The following is a 16,120-nucleotide window of genomic DNA, read 5'->3' on the forward strand; positions in this document are numbered from 1 at the left end:
GTGGGACACCTTTTTTGTAAGGAGCAGTACTAGAAACGCGTGCACACAGATGGCGAAATGAATGCCTTAGTTATCATTGAAGAACATCTTGCAGCATTACCTTCCTTCAAACACTACTGAGTGATACAGCGATTCTTGAGTGGTGAAAGTCCCTTGGTCCTAATGCTATTGCGGTGATGTCACAAATCAACACAACAGTCTGTGAACGGAGATTCATTTATTACGATACTGATATTGAGGAATCAATGCAGTGCTGACCTTGAATTTCGTCAGCCCATTGACCAATCAAAGTCGGGTGGATTATGAACACATTTAATTGCATAGTTAGACCATCTGTTGTAATGGTAACCTTGTCGGAATAACATTAATAAGCGCTACTCTACTTCTGCGCATCAAGGCGAACCAGATAGTTCGAAGTGTAATACACGACACTAAGAAATGCGCCCTGCAATCACCATTAGGCGGGTCCTGCCTGTTTACGAAGTACACTGTTCGAGCTCGAACGGACCAGCGTAAGGTTTGTGAAACCTATCTCCGTAGTTACCGCCAAAAGATTAATGAACATATCACAGAGCAAAACTGACTTGTGCAATCATTTGATAGACGGTAATATGCCCTGAAAATAATTTTTCGCCTGACGTGTCGAGACACTTTCTTTACTCCGCAGCATGTTGGGCGAGCGTCTTTTCAATCCAAGGGACGAACTCTGACAGTCCTACGAACCTCTGCTCGGCATTGTAAGGCGAGATCCGCATACTTCGGATAGCCACTAATGAGAAGTCTTGGGTACTGTACATGGGGGCACCATCAGTATTGAAATTATGCGGCGAAAACTTATAACGGGAGTTCTTCACGCAGATAAACCTCATGCCATCGCAGTAGCCGTTGTCCCTATACGGGATAAGGGAAAGAGTCTTTATCTTTACTCTTGTTGCTGGTTTAACAGTTACGTCTTTTGCTGTCAGGAAATAACTTTTATCATGCACGACACTTCCAAGGTTTGGCCTGATGCACGGGTACGTGTTCACTGGTTTCGGCCTGCCAGCTAAGTTTGGAAGGATTGGCCTTATCCTGACCAGCGCGAGAGGCGATACCTCCAGGGTGGGTATGATGCTCATTCTCGGATGAAAGTAGACATTCGCCACCCTAAATGCCCCGCGGCTTGATCTGTGGGTGCCTCCAGCTTTCATCAATACGTCGCCATTAGCAATATGGAGCGCATTAATGCTCTTGTTGAGCCAACAGCTGGCGTGCGTGAGTACCCAGTTGTCTTCTATCCGGACACCACCACACACTGGATTTTTGTACTTGTCGAATACTGTGACGTGCCATTGCTCAAGGATTGGCTTTTGACTGAAACGCAACATAAAGAAAATCAGTATCGTAAAGCAAGGTGATATCTAGTTCATACAATACAACTAGCCACTGTTTGGCCAGTGCAAGCCACCACGGGGACAGCAACAGTACTTGCAACCTTATTCGTCTGACAGTAGTCGCAGAGAATCGTGAGACAAATTTACCCGTGCATGTGCGTTCAGCACATCTTAAGATACACCTCCGACCTTCATCGTCATCGATTAGTGCTCCTAATCAATCGTACCTGGCAAATTGGATATGAATAATAACTGGCCAAGCGAGATGTTTACAGCTTCCCACCTGACCTTTTGAAAGCCAGGTGTGCTAATCCATTTACCCACACAGTTATTACAAGTGCACATCCATGGCGAATGAGAGTTCACCAGGCTACACCCACCCTGACTACTCGAAGGATTGAAGATGAGATATGTTCACAGGCGTCCAGTGAAATCGAACATGTTGTTATAGATGTCAAGAGCTTGGTCATATGTACACGTTTTGCTGCTTTTCATAGACAGAATTTTAAACCTTAATCGTCGACCTTACTTTTCGACTGATACAACATACATGATCTTACCTAGCAGTAGGAGACTTGTTGGCGGGACAGCCGATGTGGTAGCGCCCTCTATTGATGAACTCGTTGGAGGGTGGTGTCTGTGTATCGCAGACGAAGTCACTGATGGTCATCGTGTTAATCTAAACAAGAGAAACATACAGATATTGTACATGTAAAAGCCAGTCAGCATGCTAACCCAATGGTGATGATGAAAAGCAGAATGCTATGTGGTTGGTTATCCAATGGCGACCGATGTCTAATGTCTAATCCGAACAATTGAAAATTTTAAAATGTGTAGCCATTCAGACTTGCTGCCTCACAGTGTTCCGTTCGTGCTTGTTGGTAAGCAAAGGGACCGGGCACCAGAGTAACAGAAAAACTACTGCCACCACTACGAGCTGCTGTCTTGTTGTGACAGAGTTTCGAGTTTTCTCCGAGTTCCGACGACAAATACCCTCGTGAAAATCAGCGACACCAATTGTGATACCGATACCACATTATCCCGCCCAGGACATGATGATCACCTGGACTGTTCAAATGATCTTGATGTATGTTTCTATCCACCTACCTTTCTACCAGCCATACCCTGCGGCACCTTACACGTCACTTGGTCAACCTTCGGGTAGTTCAGGTTGCTCTTCCGCAAAGCATCACCCAGCCACTGCATCCTGCAGTTACAGCTCCACGGGTTCCCGCTGAACCCTACGGTACCATTCGGGCCCATCCAAGCCAAGATAACACTGCTTATCTCCCTAATGTTATTGTCGGAAAGATCAAGAGAATTCAGCTTGTACTCATGGTTTGAGTTGACTTCGAACAGCAGCATGGAGTTGTTGGCAAGATTGATATTACGAAGACTGTGTGTTGTTTGGAACATTTTTGTGGCGACTCTAGACAACTTGTTCCCGGACAGATCTAGTTTCATCAGCTTCGGAACATCCGCCAGGACATCCTCTGCAACATAGCTGATCCTGTTATTCGAAAAGTCAACTTCTTCAGTGCTTTTTAGACCTTGTAATGTGTTGGAGGTTATATTTGGTAGTTTATTATATGACATGTCAAGGTTGCGTAGCATTTTTAAGTCTTTGAACACACCGGGCTTCAGGATCCCAATAATGTTCCCATTAAGTTTAAGATTATGGAGCCCCTTCATAGATTTGAACGCACTCTGTTCGACTTCCTTGATAAGATTGTGACTCAGGTCCATAGACTTCACATGAGGGACACCAACGAACATTTTGCTTGTCAACATGTCGATCTTGTTGCCTTCGAGATCGAGCCAGGTGATCTTTGAGTAATGGTTCATCAAACTGACGGCAAAAGCCTCGTCCTCGACTTTGGAAATCTCGTTGTGGCTAATGTCAAGGTCACGGAGGTTGAGAAGTCCACTTAAAGTCCGCATCTTGATATACCTTATCTTATTGTGAGAAACATCGAATTTCTTCAAATGTTTGAACGCAACGAATGACGTGTTCTGCAGCTCTTTTATGTTATTATTCGCCAATGATAGAACTTGAAGCTTCTTCAAACCAGTGAATGTACCTTTTGCAAGCATTTCAATGTGGTTCTGATAAAGCCGAAGATCTCTCAGATTCTGCAGATCTGCAAAGCTAAACGCTGCGATGTACCTCAGTTTATTCCTGGATAGATCTAACTTTTCCAGATGTTTGACCGGGGTAAAGGCATTCCTGAACACATTGGTTATATTGTTGCCGGCCAGGTTGAGGTAGCGTAGTGAGGGAAGCGGAGCAAAGATGTTGGCTGGGATCACGCCCATGTTGTTATCGCTCAAGTCTAAGCTTTTAAGATTAGGAAGAGCCTGCATCCACTCCGGCCGTATCTTTCTGAACTGGTTACCAGCAAGGTTCAACTCCTGAAGATCTCGATTCTTGAGGAACATATCCCGTTCAAGATCGCGCAATGAATTCTGTGAAAGGTCAAGAACACGTAGCTTGGATAACCGAGCTAGCGTGTCTGGATGCAGTACTTTCAAGCGATTCCTTTTCAGCTTTAACTCCTTTAGATTGATCACATCATGAAATAGGTCTCTCTTAATCTTTCTGAGGCGATTATCTCCCAGGTCTAACCGCTCCAAACTGACTAGATCGCGAAAGGTTTTCTCTTCAACACCTTTGATCTTGTTCTTTCTTAGAGTCAGTTTCTCCAAATTTGTCAACATTTCAAAGTCTCCTGGTTGTAACCGCTTGATCCGGTTACCAGTTATTGACAGTTCCTGAAGCTGTCTGGAGCGACTGAAGGCATTCCTTGTCAGGGTTGATATTTGGTAGTATGAGATGGGAACCCTGTTGTCTAAGGAGGTCTGTCTACCAGTCCGTGCATCGTCGTTACGAATACCTGATTCTGCGAGACGTCGTAGGCCACGTTTTCCTCCATAGATTTGCAGTTTAATCAGATCTGAAAGTACATGTAAAAGTAAACAAAAATGAAAAGGTCGTGTCCTGGCCAGAGCAGCTGAAACTGGTATCTTCTCGGAGATATCAAGAGATCGGGTGGAAACCAATGGTCAAAGAGAGACTACTACCCACTATGATAATTTTCCTTCGTGCAACGACCAGACACAGAAAGGTTGCGGCAATTGGAGATCGAGACTGGTTAAAGTCTGTATTGCCGAAAACAATTAGTACAAGCTGTTTTAAACTTCAAACACAGGATTTAAGCAATTCGAAACAGTCAACCACTAACTAAGTGCACAAGGTAGATTGAAAATAGTTTTGATTTTAACAGCGTGACCTAAAGAATTTCGTTAAGATGGAATGGATACATGGTAGGCCTCTTTATGTAACCATCGGTGGTATTACTACTACTGTTTAGAACACGAGTAAATGATGGGAGCATATTTCGTTTATCGTAAAAACACGAAATCTTGGCTAGTTGCATCTTTAAAATGACAGAATGCACTGTACATTTTATGTAAGAGATTGTTTGCTATTAAAACAAAATCTGGTGGAATCAAAAGCAAGATAGTAGTGTAATAACAGGGATTTGCCAATCATGACAAGAATCTTTACTTCACCAGGAAACTGACGCTATATTTGCACTGTAACATTTTATTGTAAAATTATTAAAAATTGGCGGCAGAAGTAGCTACCTGTTGGGAAATGTACACCTACCATCAGCCATCAGCCTGAATGACTGAAAAAAGATGCTACGCAAAAGCATAGTATACTGTTTGCCAAACTACCGGTATCTTTAGGTACCAACCTGGGGGTATGAAGTACGGCAGTCTCTGTAACCCTAGGCACAACATTTCCCGACCCTCATTGATTGTGTTCGTCTGTTTGTTATAGTCCTTTTTCTGTCCATATCTGTACATGGACTGTATCCATTGGCTCATGTACATCCGCCGAAGATGGCTACTGCGGTCCTGGACACGTGCTGTACACCGACAATTGTGAGGACATGCTCCTCCAGTGTAGTAGCTATTACCCCCGCTGATGGTGAGGAAGGTGAAGAACACGGCTAATAGTGTCAAATGCATGGTGGTGTTAAGGTGGAATCATCTCAAGGGTCACTGGAAGTAGAAAAGAAATCTATCATAGTTTCATTTCACTGGCTAAGGAATTTTGGGTATTTTCAAATGATTGGCCTGAAGTCTGAAGAGCACAAACCTTTCCCTGACTCGCACTATGTGATCTCACAAAAAAAGGGTCCGTTGAGGTGTTATCCCGTGTCGGATGCCATCGTCATAAACATCCCGAAATAAGGTGTTCACTATCAATCAGACAGTTTATAGTATTGACATATACAAATCGGTCTCCTGTCTATTTATACGCAACAGATATCGAACGACCGAATGACTGATCGCCTTTTCGCTCGGCATACACACTTTGAGCAACGAGGTATTTAGTATTCCGTAAGATCAATTCATTTTCCTGAGAGGGAGGTCCTTGAATGGCAATCAATCCGCATTGTATTCCTTCTGTCAAAACAGATGATACAAATTTGATAAAATCCGAACAGGGAAACCGACACTACATCAACAAGATGGGAAAAGGAAAATAAATTCCATCCGCCTTGGGAATTTACTAATAACGGCGCACTAACGGGTATGATATAGATCAAGTTCCAACTGCTACCAAGCTGACCACTGAAGAACAACCACCTGGTTACGTTTGCTGCCAAACGTCGTATACAACTACCACAGAAACGAGAAACGTATCGGCATTTATTTCGGGGATGGGCGGGGGAGGGGGAGGCTCAACATGAAGATATTGTCAACAGTGCAATTCTCGTTGCTTGTTTACCTTATCGTGACAGTTGCACTACACTTCACGTCGGTGAGAATATGGTCCAAATATGACACTGAATCAACTCAAATTTGACTAAACTGCTATCCATTTGATGAGCCAATTAGAGTTTTAGTGATAGAAACGACAGAAAACACGCACCTCACGTTAGCCGGGTCAAGGAAACATTGTGTGTGGTAGAAGGATACGAAAGGAACAGATAAGTGTCTTGCTAAGGCTCGGAATGGAGGCGTATTTATCACATTAGGTTCTTGTTGTGCAAGGAAACATCAGTAGGAAGTAGATGGTCCCCTACTGATAGGTTAATGAGTTAGTGAAGATGCCTGTACGCGGACCGCTATCTACCAAGGGTTCAAGTATATGTAGACCTTATCGACTGGCGAGCCTTTCGACCTCGGTGTACTCTGTGCAGGAATGTTTTGACATGGGTGCATAACATTCCTGACGCAACTTTTGACAGCCGGTTTGAGGGTTTTAATGACCTATCAACCGAGTGCAACTTCGATAGATGGCCCCTGTGGAATGATAGAAAGTCGGTGAACCGTAATGTCCGTGATCGCATTTTTTGGCCGAGTGTTTTTTCGGTTTCGCATCAAGAACTCATTTAAATCATTATGTTTTACTACTAATAACTCTGAACTAACATAGGATTCGTTTGATAGAATCGATTAAAGTGTATATTTACTCTATCACGTTAAGATGATTCACGCAAGTTATAAGTGAGAAAATATTGTCCATCATTCCTCTACCTAGGCAATTACCAGGCGATAAGCTTGGAGCAATAAACCAAGTTGTGTTAATTTTAAAGACTACTCATGTTCTACGTCAGCCTGGTTTTTCGCCATAACAAAAATAGTTGAGAGGTTTTGGTTGCTTTAGAGTAGCTTCAAGTACCGTGAGTATATTATATTCAAACGGCCTTTCTCTGAGTCAAAAACAGCACTGACCTTTATATAGCCGCGCTTAACAGGAGGTTTCTGTGATACGAAAGCCGAGTACCCCATTGATGATACTCGTCAAGACTAAATCCAAGTAAAACATAGCCTAATGATTTGGAGAATTAGATCATAGCGCGGATGGATACCGATAACTATATAAACGAAAGAATTAATTACAAGTCGGCCACTGAAAGCAACCACACCGGCATGTTTGTTGATTCTAATGGTAAGAAGTATAGAGTTGATATCAATGGCATCATTTCGCACAGTTCTTTTTAAAAAGCCGATAAGTTGAGGTAGAGCTAACCCAACATGACTCGATCTCATATGTCTAAGAAATAAGACTTGCTAGACATACGTTCAATGACCGGGATTGGCAAAGTTTAAACATTGCATTTGTTTTGATTTGGTGTCATACATCCTAACTCGCCCGGCTCAATTCACAGCATGATGGATTGGCCTAAACCTTTTTTGTGCTTGTTGAAAATGCCACACAAATGGACAGTGCATTGACTGGCATCTTTTGATATATCTGTGTTGTTGTCAACAGTAAAGAACATACTCGAGAAAGGCGCCACACTGCGAAAAAAGAGCAGCAGCGAATAGTTTTCATTTTTATTATATCTTTTTTATGAGAAAGAACAGTTACGATAGCTTATTCGTGAAACAGGTGTTGAATAATATACTAGCTTGTTGACTCAGGCTTTTACCCAACCGGTGGTCGCAACTGCTCACGTTTCGTTTAACTTTGTTTTTACGGTTAATGCCTGAGTTGATGACAGGTTAGCTCCACAGGCAATAACTTCCAACTCCTTGACCAAAGTACCAGGGACCTCTTGCAAGTTTTTCGTTCCAGTGTTTTGTAACAATACTATAAAGGCGAGGCTGAGATTGGTACTGTTGAAACTAAAATGCATCTCTCGTCTTGTGACATGGGGTTCCTCTGTCTTACGGTGTGCGTTTCTTACACCACCACGCAAACCAAGAAAGCCATATCACCGGCCCATAACCTGAAGTGGTACACTGACGTGAAGTGGTGTTAAGTGGATTCACCTGCTATCAACCCAGCACTATAAATGTTTAGCCAAATGGACATATTGCTTGAAGTTAGGAGCCGCTTCATCTATGAAATAAGATGGGCAGGGTGGTGAAAGAACCGCAAGGCATGGGTCAATATGTTGTCTTAACCACTGGGGGATCACCTGGCTGGAAAACACGAGATCGTCTTCGCACGCAGGTTTACACGACTTCGGTGACTGTTGTGGACATTGAGCTGTTAAAGAAGTATGTCTATAGTGAATGATATTTCAGTGGTCGGTCTTGGCTGTAAAAGTTCCTAACATCGTCTAACAAGCCACGCCTAGAGGTTCTTTTGCTTCCTGTTGCAGGTTCCGTTTTCTTTGAGGAAGTATTTTACTAATATCTCGCCGACAGCTACACCTGTTTTAAGAAAATGGCTTGGTGGGTAGCGTGCATTTTGTGAAGAAAACTGTACAAAGAAACAAGATACAAATACAACTAACTTTCTATTCCGGGATGAACACCGTGCGGTAAACCGTGGTGGTATTTTTAGTGTGAGTTATGAATGGTATTGCCGAGAACCAGCGTGGGTTTTTTTGTAATTCCGACGGAGCTGCAAGTAGTGCGGAAGAAATAACACACTCCCTGAAGATATTGAAAAAATGGCACTTTTTGCTGACTTGGCTTTCAAAAACGATGCTTTGGCAGGTAGGGTGTTTTTTTCTCAATGAAAATGCAAGATTGCAGAAAAACCGGGAGAAGAAAACCTCCCCAAATAAGTTAGTTTTTGCCAATCCTAGTGCATTGTTGGTATAACTTTCAACTACCGGCAATGCTGCCTGCAAGGTAGCCCAAGATTCATCATTACATCAAAACACGCCAATGGCGACCTGTGTTTAGGAAGGGCTTCTAAGACATCCAAGCATACTTACTTCGCGTAATACATCGCAAAGAAAATACTTTTTCCCTTAATGTTTATCTGCCCACTTAAGCAAAGTAAAAGCAGGCCTAGAATCTCTTGCTCATCTTAAGTAAGGCAGCATTCTCCCCAGACAGGTTGTTTCTCTGGTAATCACTGGTTTAAGGGACATGTTTCACCTTGAAGAGGTCAGTCTGAGAAGTTAATCAACATGAAGTGGAGCCGATTTTTCAATAGAGTACCATTGGTATAGTTCAGCATACTGCACAAGTGTTGGAGGAGGGAATCAGTAAATGCAGCGAGTATGAGCACTTTCCCTCAGGCCCATCCAATGAAAGTTAACTGAAGCTGTACTGGTAGTAGGAACAGACGAGTGGATGAACCTCTGTCAGTGGATCTGTATATATAAACCATTGGCACTAAGTGCACTACGAAGGCGGTCTTTCGTTTCTTAACCAAGGGCCATTCATGATTTGAGATGGAATTGGTTGTCAGACATAACGACCATGCTGCTCCTGCTTGAGAATTAGTGTTATCAACATTTCACAATCAGAAGCCACTGGCAATGACTGGGAAGCAACAGACTTGCTGAAGTACCGGGAACACCGTTTGAACACAAATCATTCATCTTGAAACGGAAAACAAGCAAACAGAATAACGCAGCTACTCACAAAAACTTATGTTGCAAACCTCTCCCTGCCTGCTGGTGTACGGCTTTCCTTCAAAACAGTTTAGAGAGATTTGAAACTCATTACAAGCTTGGCCATAGGGCCATCGAATAACGGTTTATTCCAAAAATTCTGACCTAAGTTAAATGGTTCACCTTTTGGGTTTATTGTGTCACATCTGGTCATGAGAAATATATAACTACACTTTACATCAGTAACCCCAGGCAACATATACCTGACTGGCATTGACAAACAAGCACCTCCGTGCAGCATATACTCATCAATCACTTATTCAATGATTGTTATATCTCAATTTCCTCTAATGCTAGAGTAATCAAATACTGGCCAACAATATATTTTACGACAAACAAATTAAACTCATCAAAACTCAAAATAGATGGTCGTTTATCTAAATGGTATCAATTACGTTGAATTCTACATAGTTTAGCATTGGCAAAAGCTGACCTTGTCAGGAAGTTTACCAGAAAGCCCTACGACATGCAAGCTCAGGGATGGTTTGTTGATGAATTGAGATTTTTTGTCTCAGAGGAAGATATTGAGCATAATTGAGCGAAGAACAGCATAAATGATCCATTATAACATCTCAGCATCCTCTCTAATTGTGGAGAGGCTTATTTTGTTTGTTTCATATATCCGGAGGTAGAATTTGTGTCGAGGATAGTAATAACTTCTACTTCTAATTGTCTCACTGGTCTTGCAGAGGTACATCAAGCAGCGCAAGAACTCAACAGATCTGCATACTTAGTTGCACTATGATAGGAAGATAACATGTTGTCTGGCCACAGATAGGAATTGCTCGCCTTGGAAACCACCACTCCTTCAAGGAATAGTCGGAATAGCAGAGATTTCATAAATGACATAAGAGGGGCTAGACATTGCATCAGCAGAGTTTTGCAATGCAACTTAAGGGATAAGTAAGGCATTGCGTATTCTGTCTTCAATGGCATTCGGCATATTCTATCCAGTAATCGTTAATATGTTGGTAATTGTACGTAACAATCAGAATCCTCTTCTCAAATAATAATTCGTCACCCTCATAAAATATCATTGGAAGTCAGTAGATATGTTATAGGCTACACAAGCTATCATCATACCATGAAGCCAAGTAAATGTTACAGTTGGCTACTTTATCATGAATTTCATGTGTATATTGTTAAACTATGTATTGTGTACAGTAGGCGTAACTTCCGTTTAAGACAGTCTAGGCTGACCGTGTGGATGTAATAACTTTTAATGCTGGACTTACTGTCCAGACAGGGATTTTAGGGTTTCATTAAATTATTAAATTCGGTTGTTTAATAGCCGTAAATTGTGGTCGTGAAAAAGGGTACATATCACCCTTTATAAAATTTCTGAGAAGCCTTTCTCTGTAGTAGTCTAAAACATAAGGCGACTTAAAGTCTCGTAGTTAGGGTATGACATTCCTTTGGTCAGGTTTTGGCTCCAAAATATGATTATATGGGAATTTAATGATTAAGACAAGAGTCCGTGACGAGCTACTGGGTGCAAGTCATGCAAGTTATGCTAGGCTACACAAGCAAACTTTAAGCCATGAAGCCAAGTAAACAACTCTTTATCAAAAGGTCAACAAATCGGAGAAATTCACTCAGTTGAATCGGCATGTTAAAATCCTTCACTCGAACTGTTTGATAATTCCTATCCTTTCTAGAAATACTTGAAAAGAATTCAGCGGTTGTAAATGTCAATGGTTAAAGTGCATTTTACATATCTCGGGTGGTTGGTTTTGTATGCTTCGTCACGAACATGGCCTCAGGGGACAAGATAGCGATTACATTTTGTGACAGTTTTTTTTGCCTATTGAATAATTATTGATGTGATATAGAGCACTCCAACCTCTCCGGACCAAGCAACTAGTTTCATTGTCGGTCAGGAACTTTCCCGTCAGCATTTCCATTCATCCTCTCCCGACAAGCGCGAGATATCATTTCGAGGAGGAAGAAGCCAATGTTGCTACAGCTACTACCTTTCAACACGGCGATCTGATGGATTTGGCAACATGAATACCTACAGCCTGTTACATTGTGTTACAGACATGCCAGAAAAGATTTCATTTCCCCTCAATATGTCCATTTATTCTCCTCTGATTAGCTGGAGATGCTGTTTCTACTCAGGGAAGGTAAGTCAAGTCGTTGTCCCAACACACAACTTCTACACTTCTACTTGAATCAACAAAAACTACTAACAAGGGAATGTATCAACAATAGCAAGGAGTTTGAAACGATGCGCATAATAAAACACATCAAAAACTTGATTTTTCATCAGTAAACAACATATGATCGCTCGTTGCTTGGAAAGCCCTGAATCACTGAGTAACAATTTCCGTCTATATTCGTTCACCACATCGAATCATTATTGGCTTACATATAAGACGAGTCTACCTATTTGACCGATTGCCCTCTGTGCATAAGTAGATATTGAAGAAGCATTTGCGTGACTTGTTAAGCATACCAAAGCACCAACTAATCAGCAGCAACCGAAGAGGGATGAGATGTCGCATCTAACTCGCGATCGAGTTATAGGCCAACTGGACCATTAAACCGATGTCATATTTCAGGGTACTGCACCCGCCGTGCATAACCAAAGCGCAGTTTCGCTGGACACGTGTATCGGTAACGTAGCCTTAATGCTTTCTTCTAAAGAACAAATAATGAGTAAAAAACGGTTACTATTTACCTTGAAGATAACTTACCCTTCAGACGAGAGATGCACAAACATGACAAAACCTATTCCACCGGTTCTAAACAGAAGCAATCTAACAGACAAACACCTCTCATATGTCTTTTTAGGCCGAATTGACCGAATTCTTCGAAGGGCAAAATATTGTGAAATCCACCTCCAGCAGTGGTATTATGTCCAACGACTGATCAACCAGAATGCGTAATTCGCATGATATATATCTCACCACGACCCAAACAGGTGGCTATGTACTCGTCAAGATCACTCTATCTAATGCGTAAACTGTCATCTCACAAAGGCCTTTTGAGAGAGGATTCTCACGATTTACGCTGGTAAGCACAGATTGGGCATTCTGTTTGGAAGCAAGCCAATCTCAGTGAGATCTATGTCAAACTTATAGATATGCGCATAAGATCTCACCTAGCTTTGTAATCAGGGGAGAGCTAATGAAGTAAACATAAGCCAAGTTTGAAATACTCGTTTGATACTTATATTAGCTATTTCTGTGCGGAGGAATTGCCTGTGCGAATATCAACAAGCAAGGTTGCTTTAGCTTTTGATAACATCCGTGTAAGCCCTCGGTAATACTCTGATGCATTGGGCTGCATGGCCATGGTTACAACAGATAGGTGGCACGCTTAAGCTACTACGTCCAATTCTGGCAAGGTAGTATTAATTTTTAGATATTTCGGACTCCGAAGTTTCTGATGAAACACAGCACTTTGTTCAACTCTGTATATTTGTGTGAAATCGCAAAGGCCCGTGTGCCCTTTTCGTGAACTTGACTTTAATTTGGCGGCAAACATTCATAAGCGATAAGGTAGATCAGAGAGTCATCAGATGCCTAAAATTCCGTGGTGTTTGAATCAAGAGCATATGTCAAGCCTAGACTATGAAAATGGCAATGAAGATAATAATTGTATACATTCCACGAAACGTACGAACTGTTTTTCAATTCAAGATATTAGAATGTGAGTGGCATATCATCAAATCATGTTTTATCGTGCAATCTGATCCAGGGTGACCCGGATCAAACCTTATGCTCCCATAAAAGAAGTTGTCAACAGAGCACACGCTCGAGTTCACAAGACATAACTTCAGTTATTTCAACAGTGCTTATGATATACATGTAGTTAGAGGATGTAACTCAAGTGTTGTTAACGTTCGATGGGGACATCAATTATCATAGGCCCCTGTCTGTCAACCAAGACCCAACATCATCCCTGTCATTTTCCGCAGCAGAAACCTCTCTATGTACCTTCTACAAATGTGGTCGTTTATCGCTTTAAGGGTAACAGAACCTGGTAAGCAGGGGGACCCAGCGGGGAGAAGGTAGTGACGGGGGGAACGTAGAATCCGAGGAACAAGGTTCTTGGAAACATATGGAACCCGAGGAATAAAGGGACTGGATGGGGTCAGATGAATGAATACTCTATGTGTGTATGTTTGCATGGTTAGCAATTCAGGTCTGGTCACAAGATGGTTCCCACTGCACCAGAATTTGAATAATCAGTGCGCTACATATATGTATATATATAAGGCATATATATTTTTCAATTCAATAAACACTAACGCCATAAAAAACGATAAAATGTCTTTTGAAGTTTAAGACATACTTTTTGATGGCCATTTTCTTTGTCTTGTTATTGCCGTTTCGGCAGCAGCGTCGGCGCAATTAACCTTGTTGTTGATAATAAAATACGAGGCCTGTGTAACATTTCATAACTTCAACGCTTATAAACGTGTTGTTAGTTATCATCGGCAACATTAAGCAGTTTGAGATGAAGCGGTGATGTTTATGTTGAGGATAATAGCTCGTTCGTTTTTATTGAGGTTATATTATTTACTTTTCCATGATGTTAGAGACTGCAAAAGAACCAGCCAGCATGTAGGCGTACGAGAGCTTTCACTAATGAACTTTGAGTGATATGAATTATAGTTTCCTGAATATTGGTAACGTTTTTGTATACCACTTGTGCCTTTCTGAGAAATTTATATACGGGATGTAAGTCATTCACACTACCAGTCATTTGTCCAGACTTCCTCAGTACAACGTTCAATTTAACAATCCATCTTGTATTAAGCGGATGTTCTCCTCAAAGTCAAACTTTGTCCCGTGTTTCATTAGTCCCGTATTTCTGTGACCAGTACAAGTGTCACAATCGCGCCACAGCCGCCCCCGACCCCTCCAGTTCAGTCAGTGTCCAGTTACAGATGTAGATACCTTAGGCGCCGCGTGAGCTTTCCAATATCATCTAGGGGAAGGGGGTCATTGTGAGTTAGGGCGTAAAATTCCCGAGAAAGCGAAAAATTTGTTTCTAGGAGCATAATTGGGATGTTACCTACCTTTCAATTCAAAGTCTTTTCAACTCTTTTAAAGTCAAAATTGTGGATCACAAATATGTATAAGGTCCTAAACCATGACACCGGTACTCCGATCGAAAATATAGTCCGAAGTCACTTTTCTATATCGCTTTTATGATTTCCCATTCCTGGCAAGAAGCAGGCAGTTCAGGATCCAGGAATTGTTTCCCAGCCACTGATTGGTCGGGGCTGAAACATCGGGAAAAATTCCCGAATCGATTTCGAGGCTTTATCATGAGATGGCGCTTGTAACTTTGCCGAGGCGTCGAAAAGGTTATCATCACTAGTGATCGATAAGTAGCGGCGGGTGAGACATCTATGAACCATCTATGTGGAACAGAAAGCAAAAAGAAGAAGATCAAGTTCACCGTGTAGTTGGTTGTTATCATAACCTTTTTTGCCAGCGCGGTAGCTAGAAAGTTTAGGATGTTGATTCTACGGCGTGGTGTGGTTGCATGCAAGCAAGGACATACCTGCAAGCACTGGCGTGTACATAGATTTTGTCAATGAAAAATCAAATTCCTTGGCATCGTCGATCAGGGATCTTCTAGGTGGTTGGTTGTTGGGAGAAATGGCGACAACACTTCGAATTGTCAAAAATATGTTTTGCTTGAGATGTCAGTGTGAAATCAATGTTAGACACATTTGCCTATGTATGATAGGTATGGCCTGAGCTATTGATTGGGTGCCTTTGAGTACTATCTCGTCTTGCAAGATCTGTACTATTGCTGACACCACGTACGGGCTTAGCTGAGTACAGTAATGTGCAAAGAGTTCTGGTCCGTCAGTGCATTTCGCAAACCAGTCTATCAGAGGAGGAAAACACGAGAATGTTTTGCTTCAGAAACATGTCCTTAAATGACATCCAAAATGCCCTCCTGGCTTTTTGTTCCTTTATTCTGCATGTTTCCATTGCCCTATAACACTGGCCACGTTTGTATTATTCAGTTCAGTTTGTCTATGTCCTTAACACACTTCTTTTGTAGTTGCGCTCCCATTATTGTTTTCATTGGAACATATCTTTTCTTGAATATCACTAAAATATATATGCTTTACAGGGATCAACAACCCCTCAAGCTGGCTACTAGGCCTAGTTATCGTCATCAGGGCCTACTATAATTGATAGGTGAACCAGTAACAATGGTTCATAAGATTCTAATTCAAAGCGAACAATTAGGTCCATGTTTATTGATGAGGGGCCTTGAGTTACCTACAGTATGATAATACACGAATTCATGAAATTTACCATTGTTCCCCAAAGTTTGTGAAAATACTTGAAATTTGGTTTATCATGCACTTGTTGGTCTGTGATT

General features: G+C 41.8%; 1 protein-coding gene across 3 annotated transcripts; it reads right to left on the reverse strand.

The window, feature by feature from the left end:
* Positions 1-202: 202 nt before the first annotated feature.
* On the reverse strand, positions 203-14,998 carry LOC135492141 (insulin-like growth factor-binding protein complex acid labile subunit). Of its 3 annotated transcripts, none has more exons than XM_064778348.1 (5): positions 14,790-14,998; positions 5,135-5,444; positions 2,481-4,327; positions 1,934-2,052; positions 203-1,353 (listed from the first exon to the last, which is right to left on the reverse strand). In XM_064778348.1, the coding sequence occupies exons 2-5, from the start codon at positions 5,409-5,411 to the stop codon at positions 657-659; spliced, it is 2,940 nt and encodes a 979-aa protein (XP_064634418.1). In that variant the 5' UTR covers positions 5,412-5,444; positions 14,790-14,998; the 3' UTR covers positions 203-656. The 3 variants fall into 3 exon arrangements, with proteins under 3 accessions (XP_064634418.1, XP_064634417.1, XP_064634419.1); XM_064778347.1 differs by lacking the exon at positions 14,790-14,998 and adding an exon at positions 12,457-12,724; XM_064778349.1 differs by lacking the exon at positions 14,790-14,998 and adding an exon at positions 12,441-12,724.
* Positions 14,999-16,120: the final 1,122 nt, after the last annotated feature.

The sequence above is a fragment of the Lineus longissimus genome, chromosome 8 (genome assembly GCF_910592395.1).
Source record: "Lineus longissimus chromosome 8, tnLinLong1.2, whole genome shotgun sequence".
In the NCBI taxonomy this organism is placed as follows: domain Eukaryota; kingdom Metazoa; phylum Nemertea; class Pilidiophora; order Heteronemertea; family Lineidae; genus Lineus; species Lineus longissimus.

Coding starts and splice junctions, on each gene's coding strand:
- LOC135492141 (XM_064778348.1), bottom strand. CDS start 5,411: ATGCATTTGACACTATTAGCCGTGTTCTTCACCTTCCTCACCATCAGC. Junction 4,328..5,134: donor GCCGTACTTCATACCCCCAG/GTTGGTACCTAA, acceptor ATGTACTTTCAG/ATCTGATTAAACTGCAAATC. Junction 2,053..2,480: donor AGGGTATGGCTGGTAGAAAG/GTAGGTGGATAG, acceptor TCTCTTGTTTAG/ATTAACACGATGACCATCAG.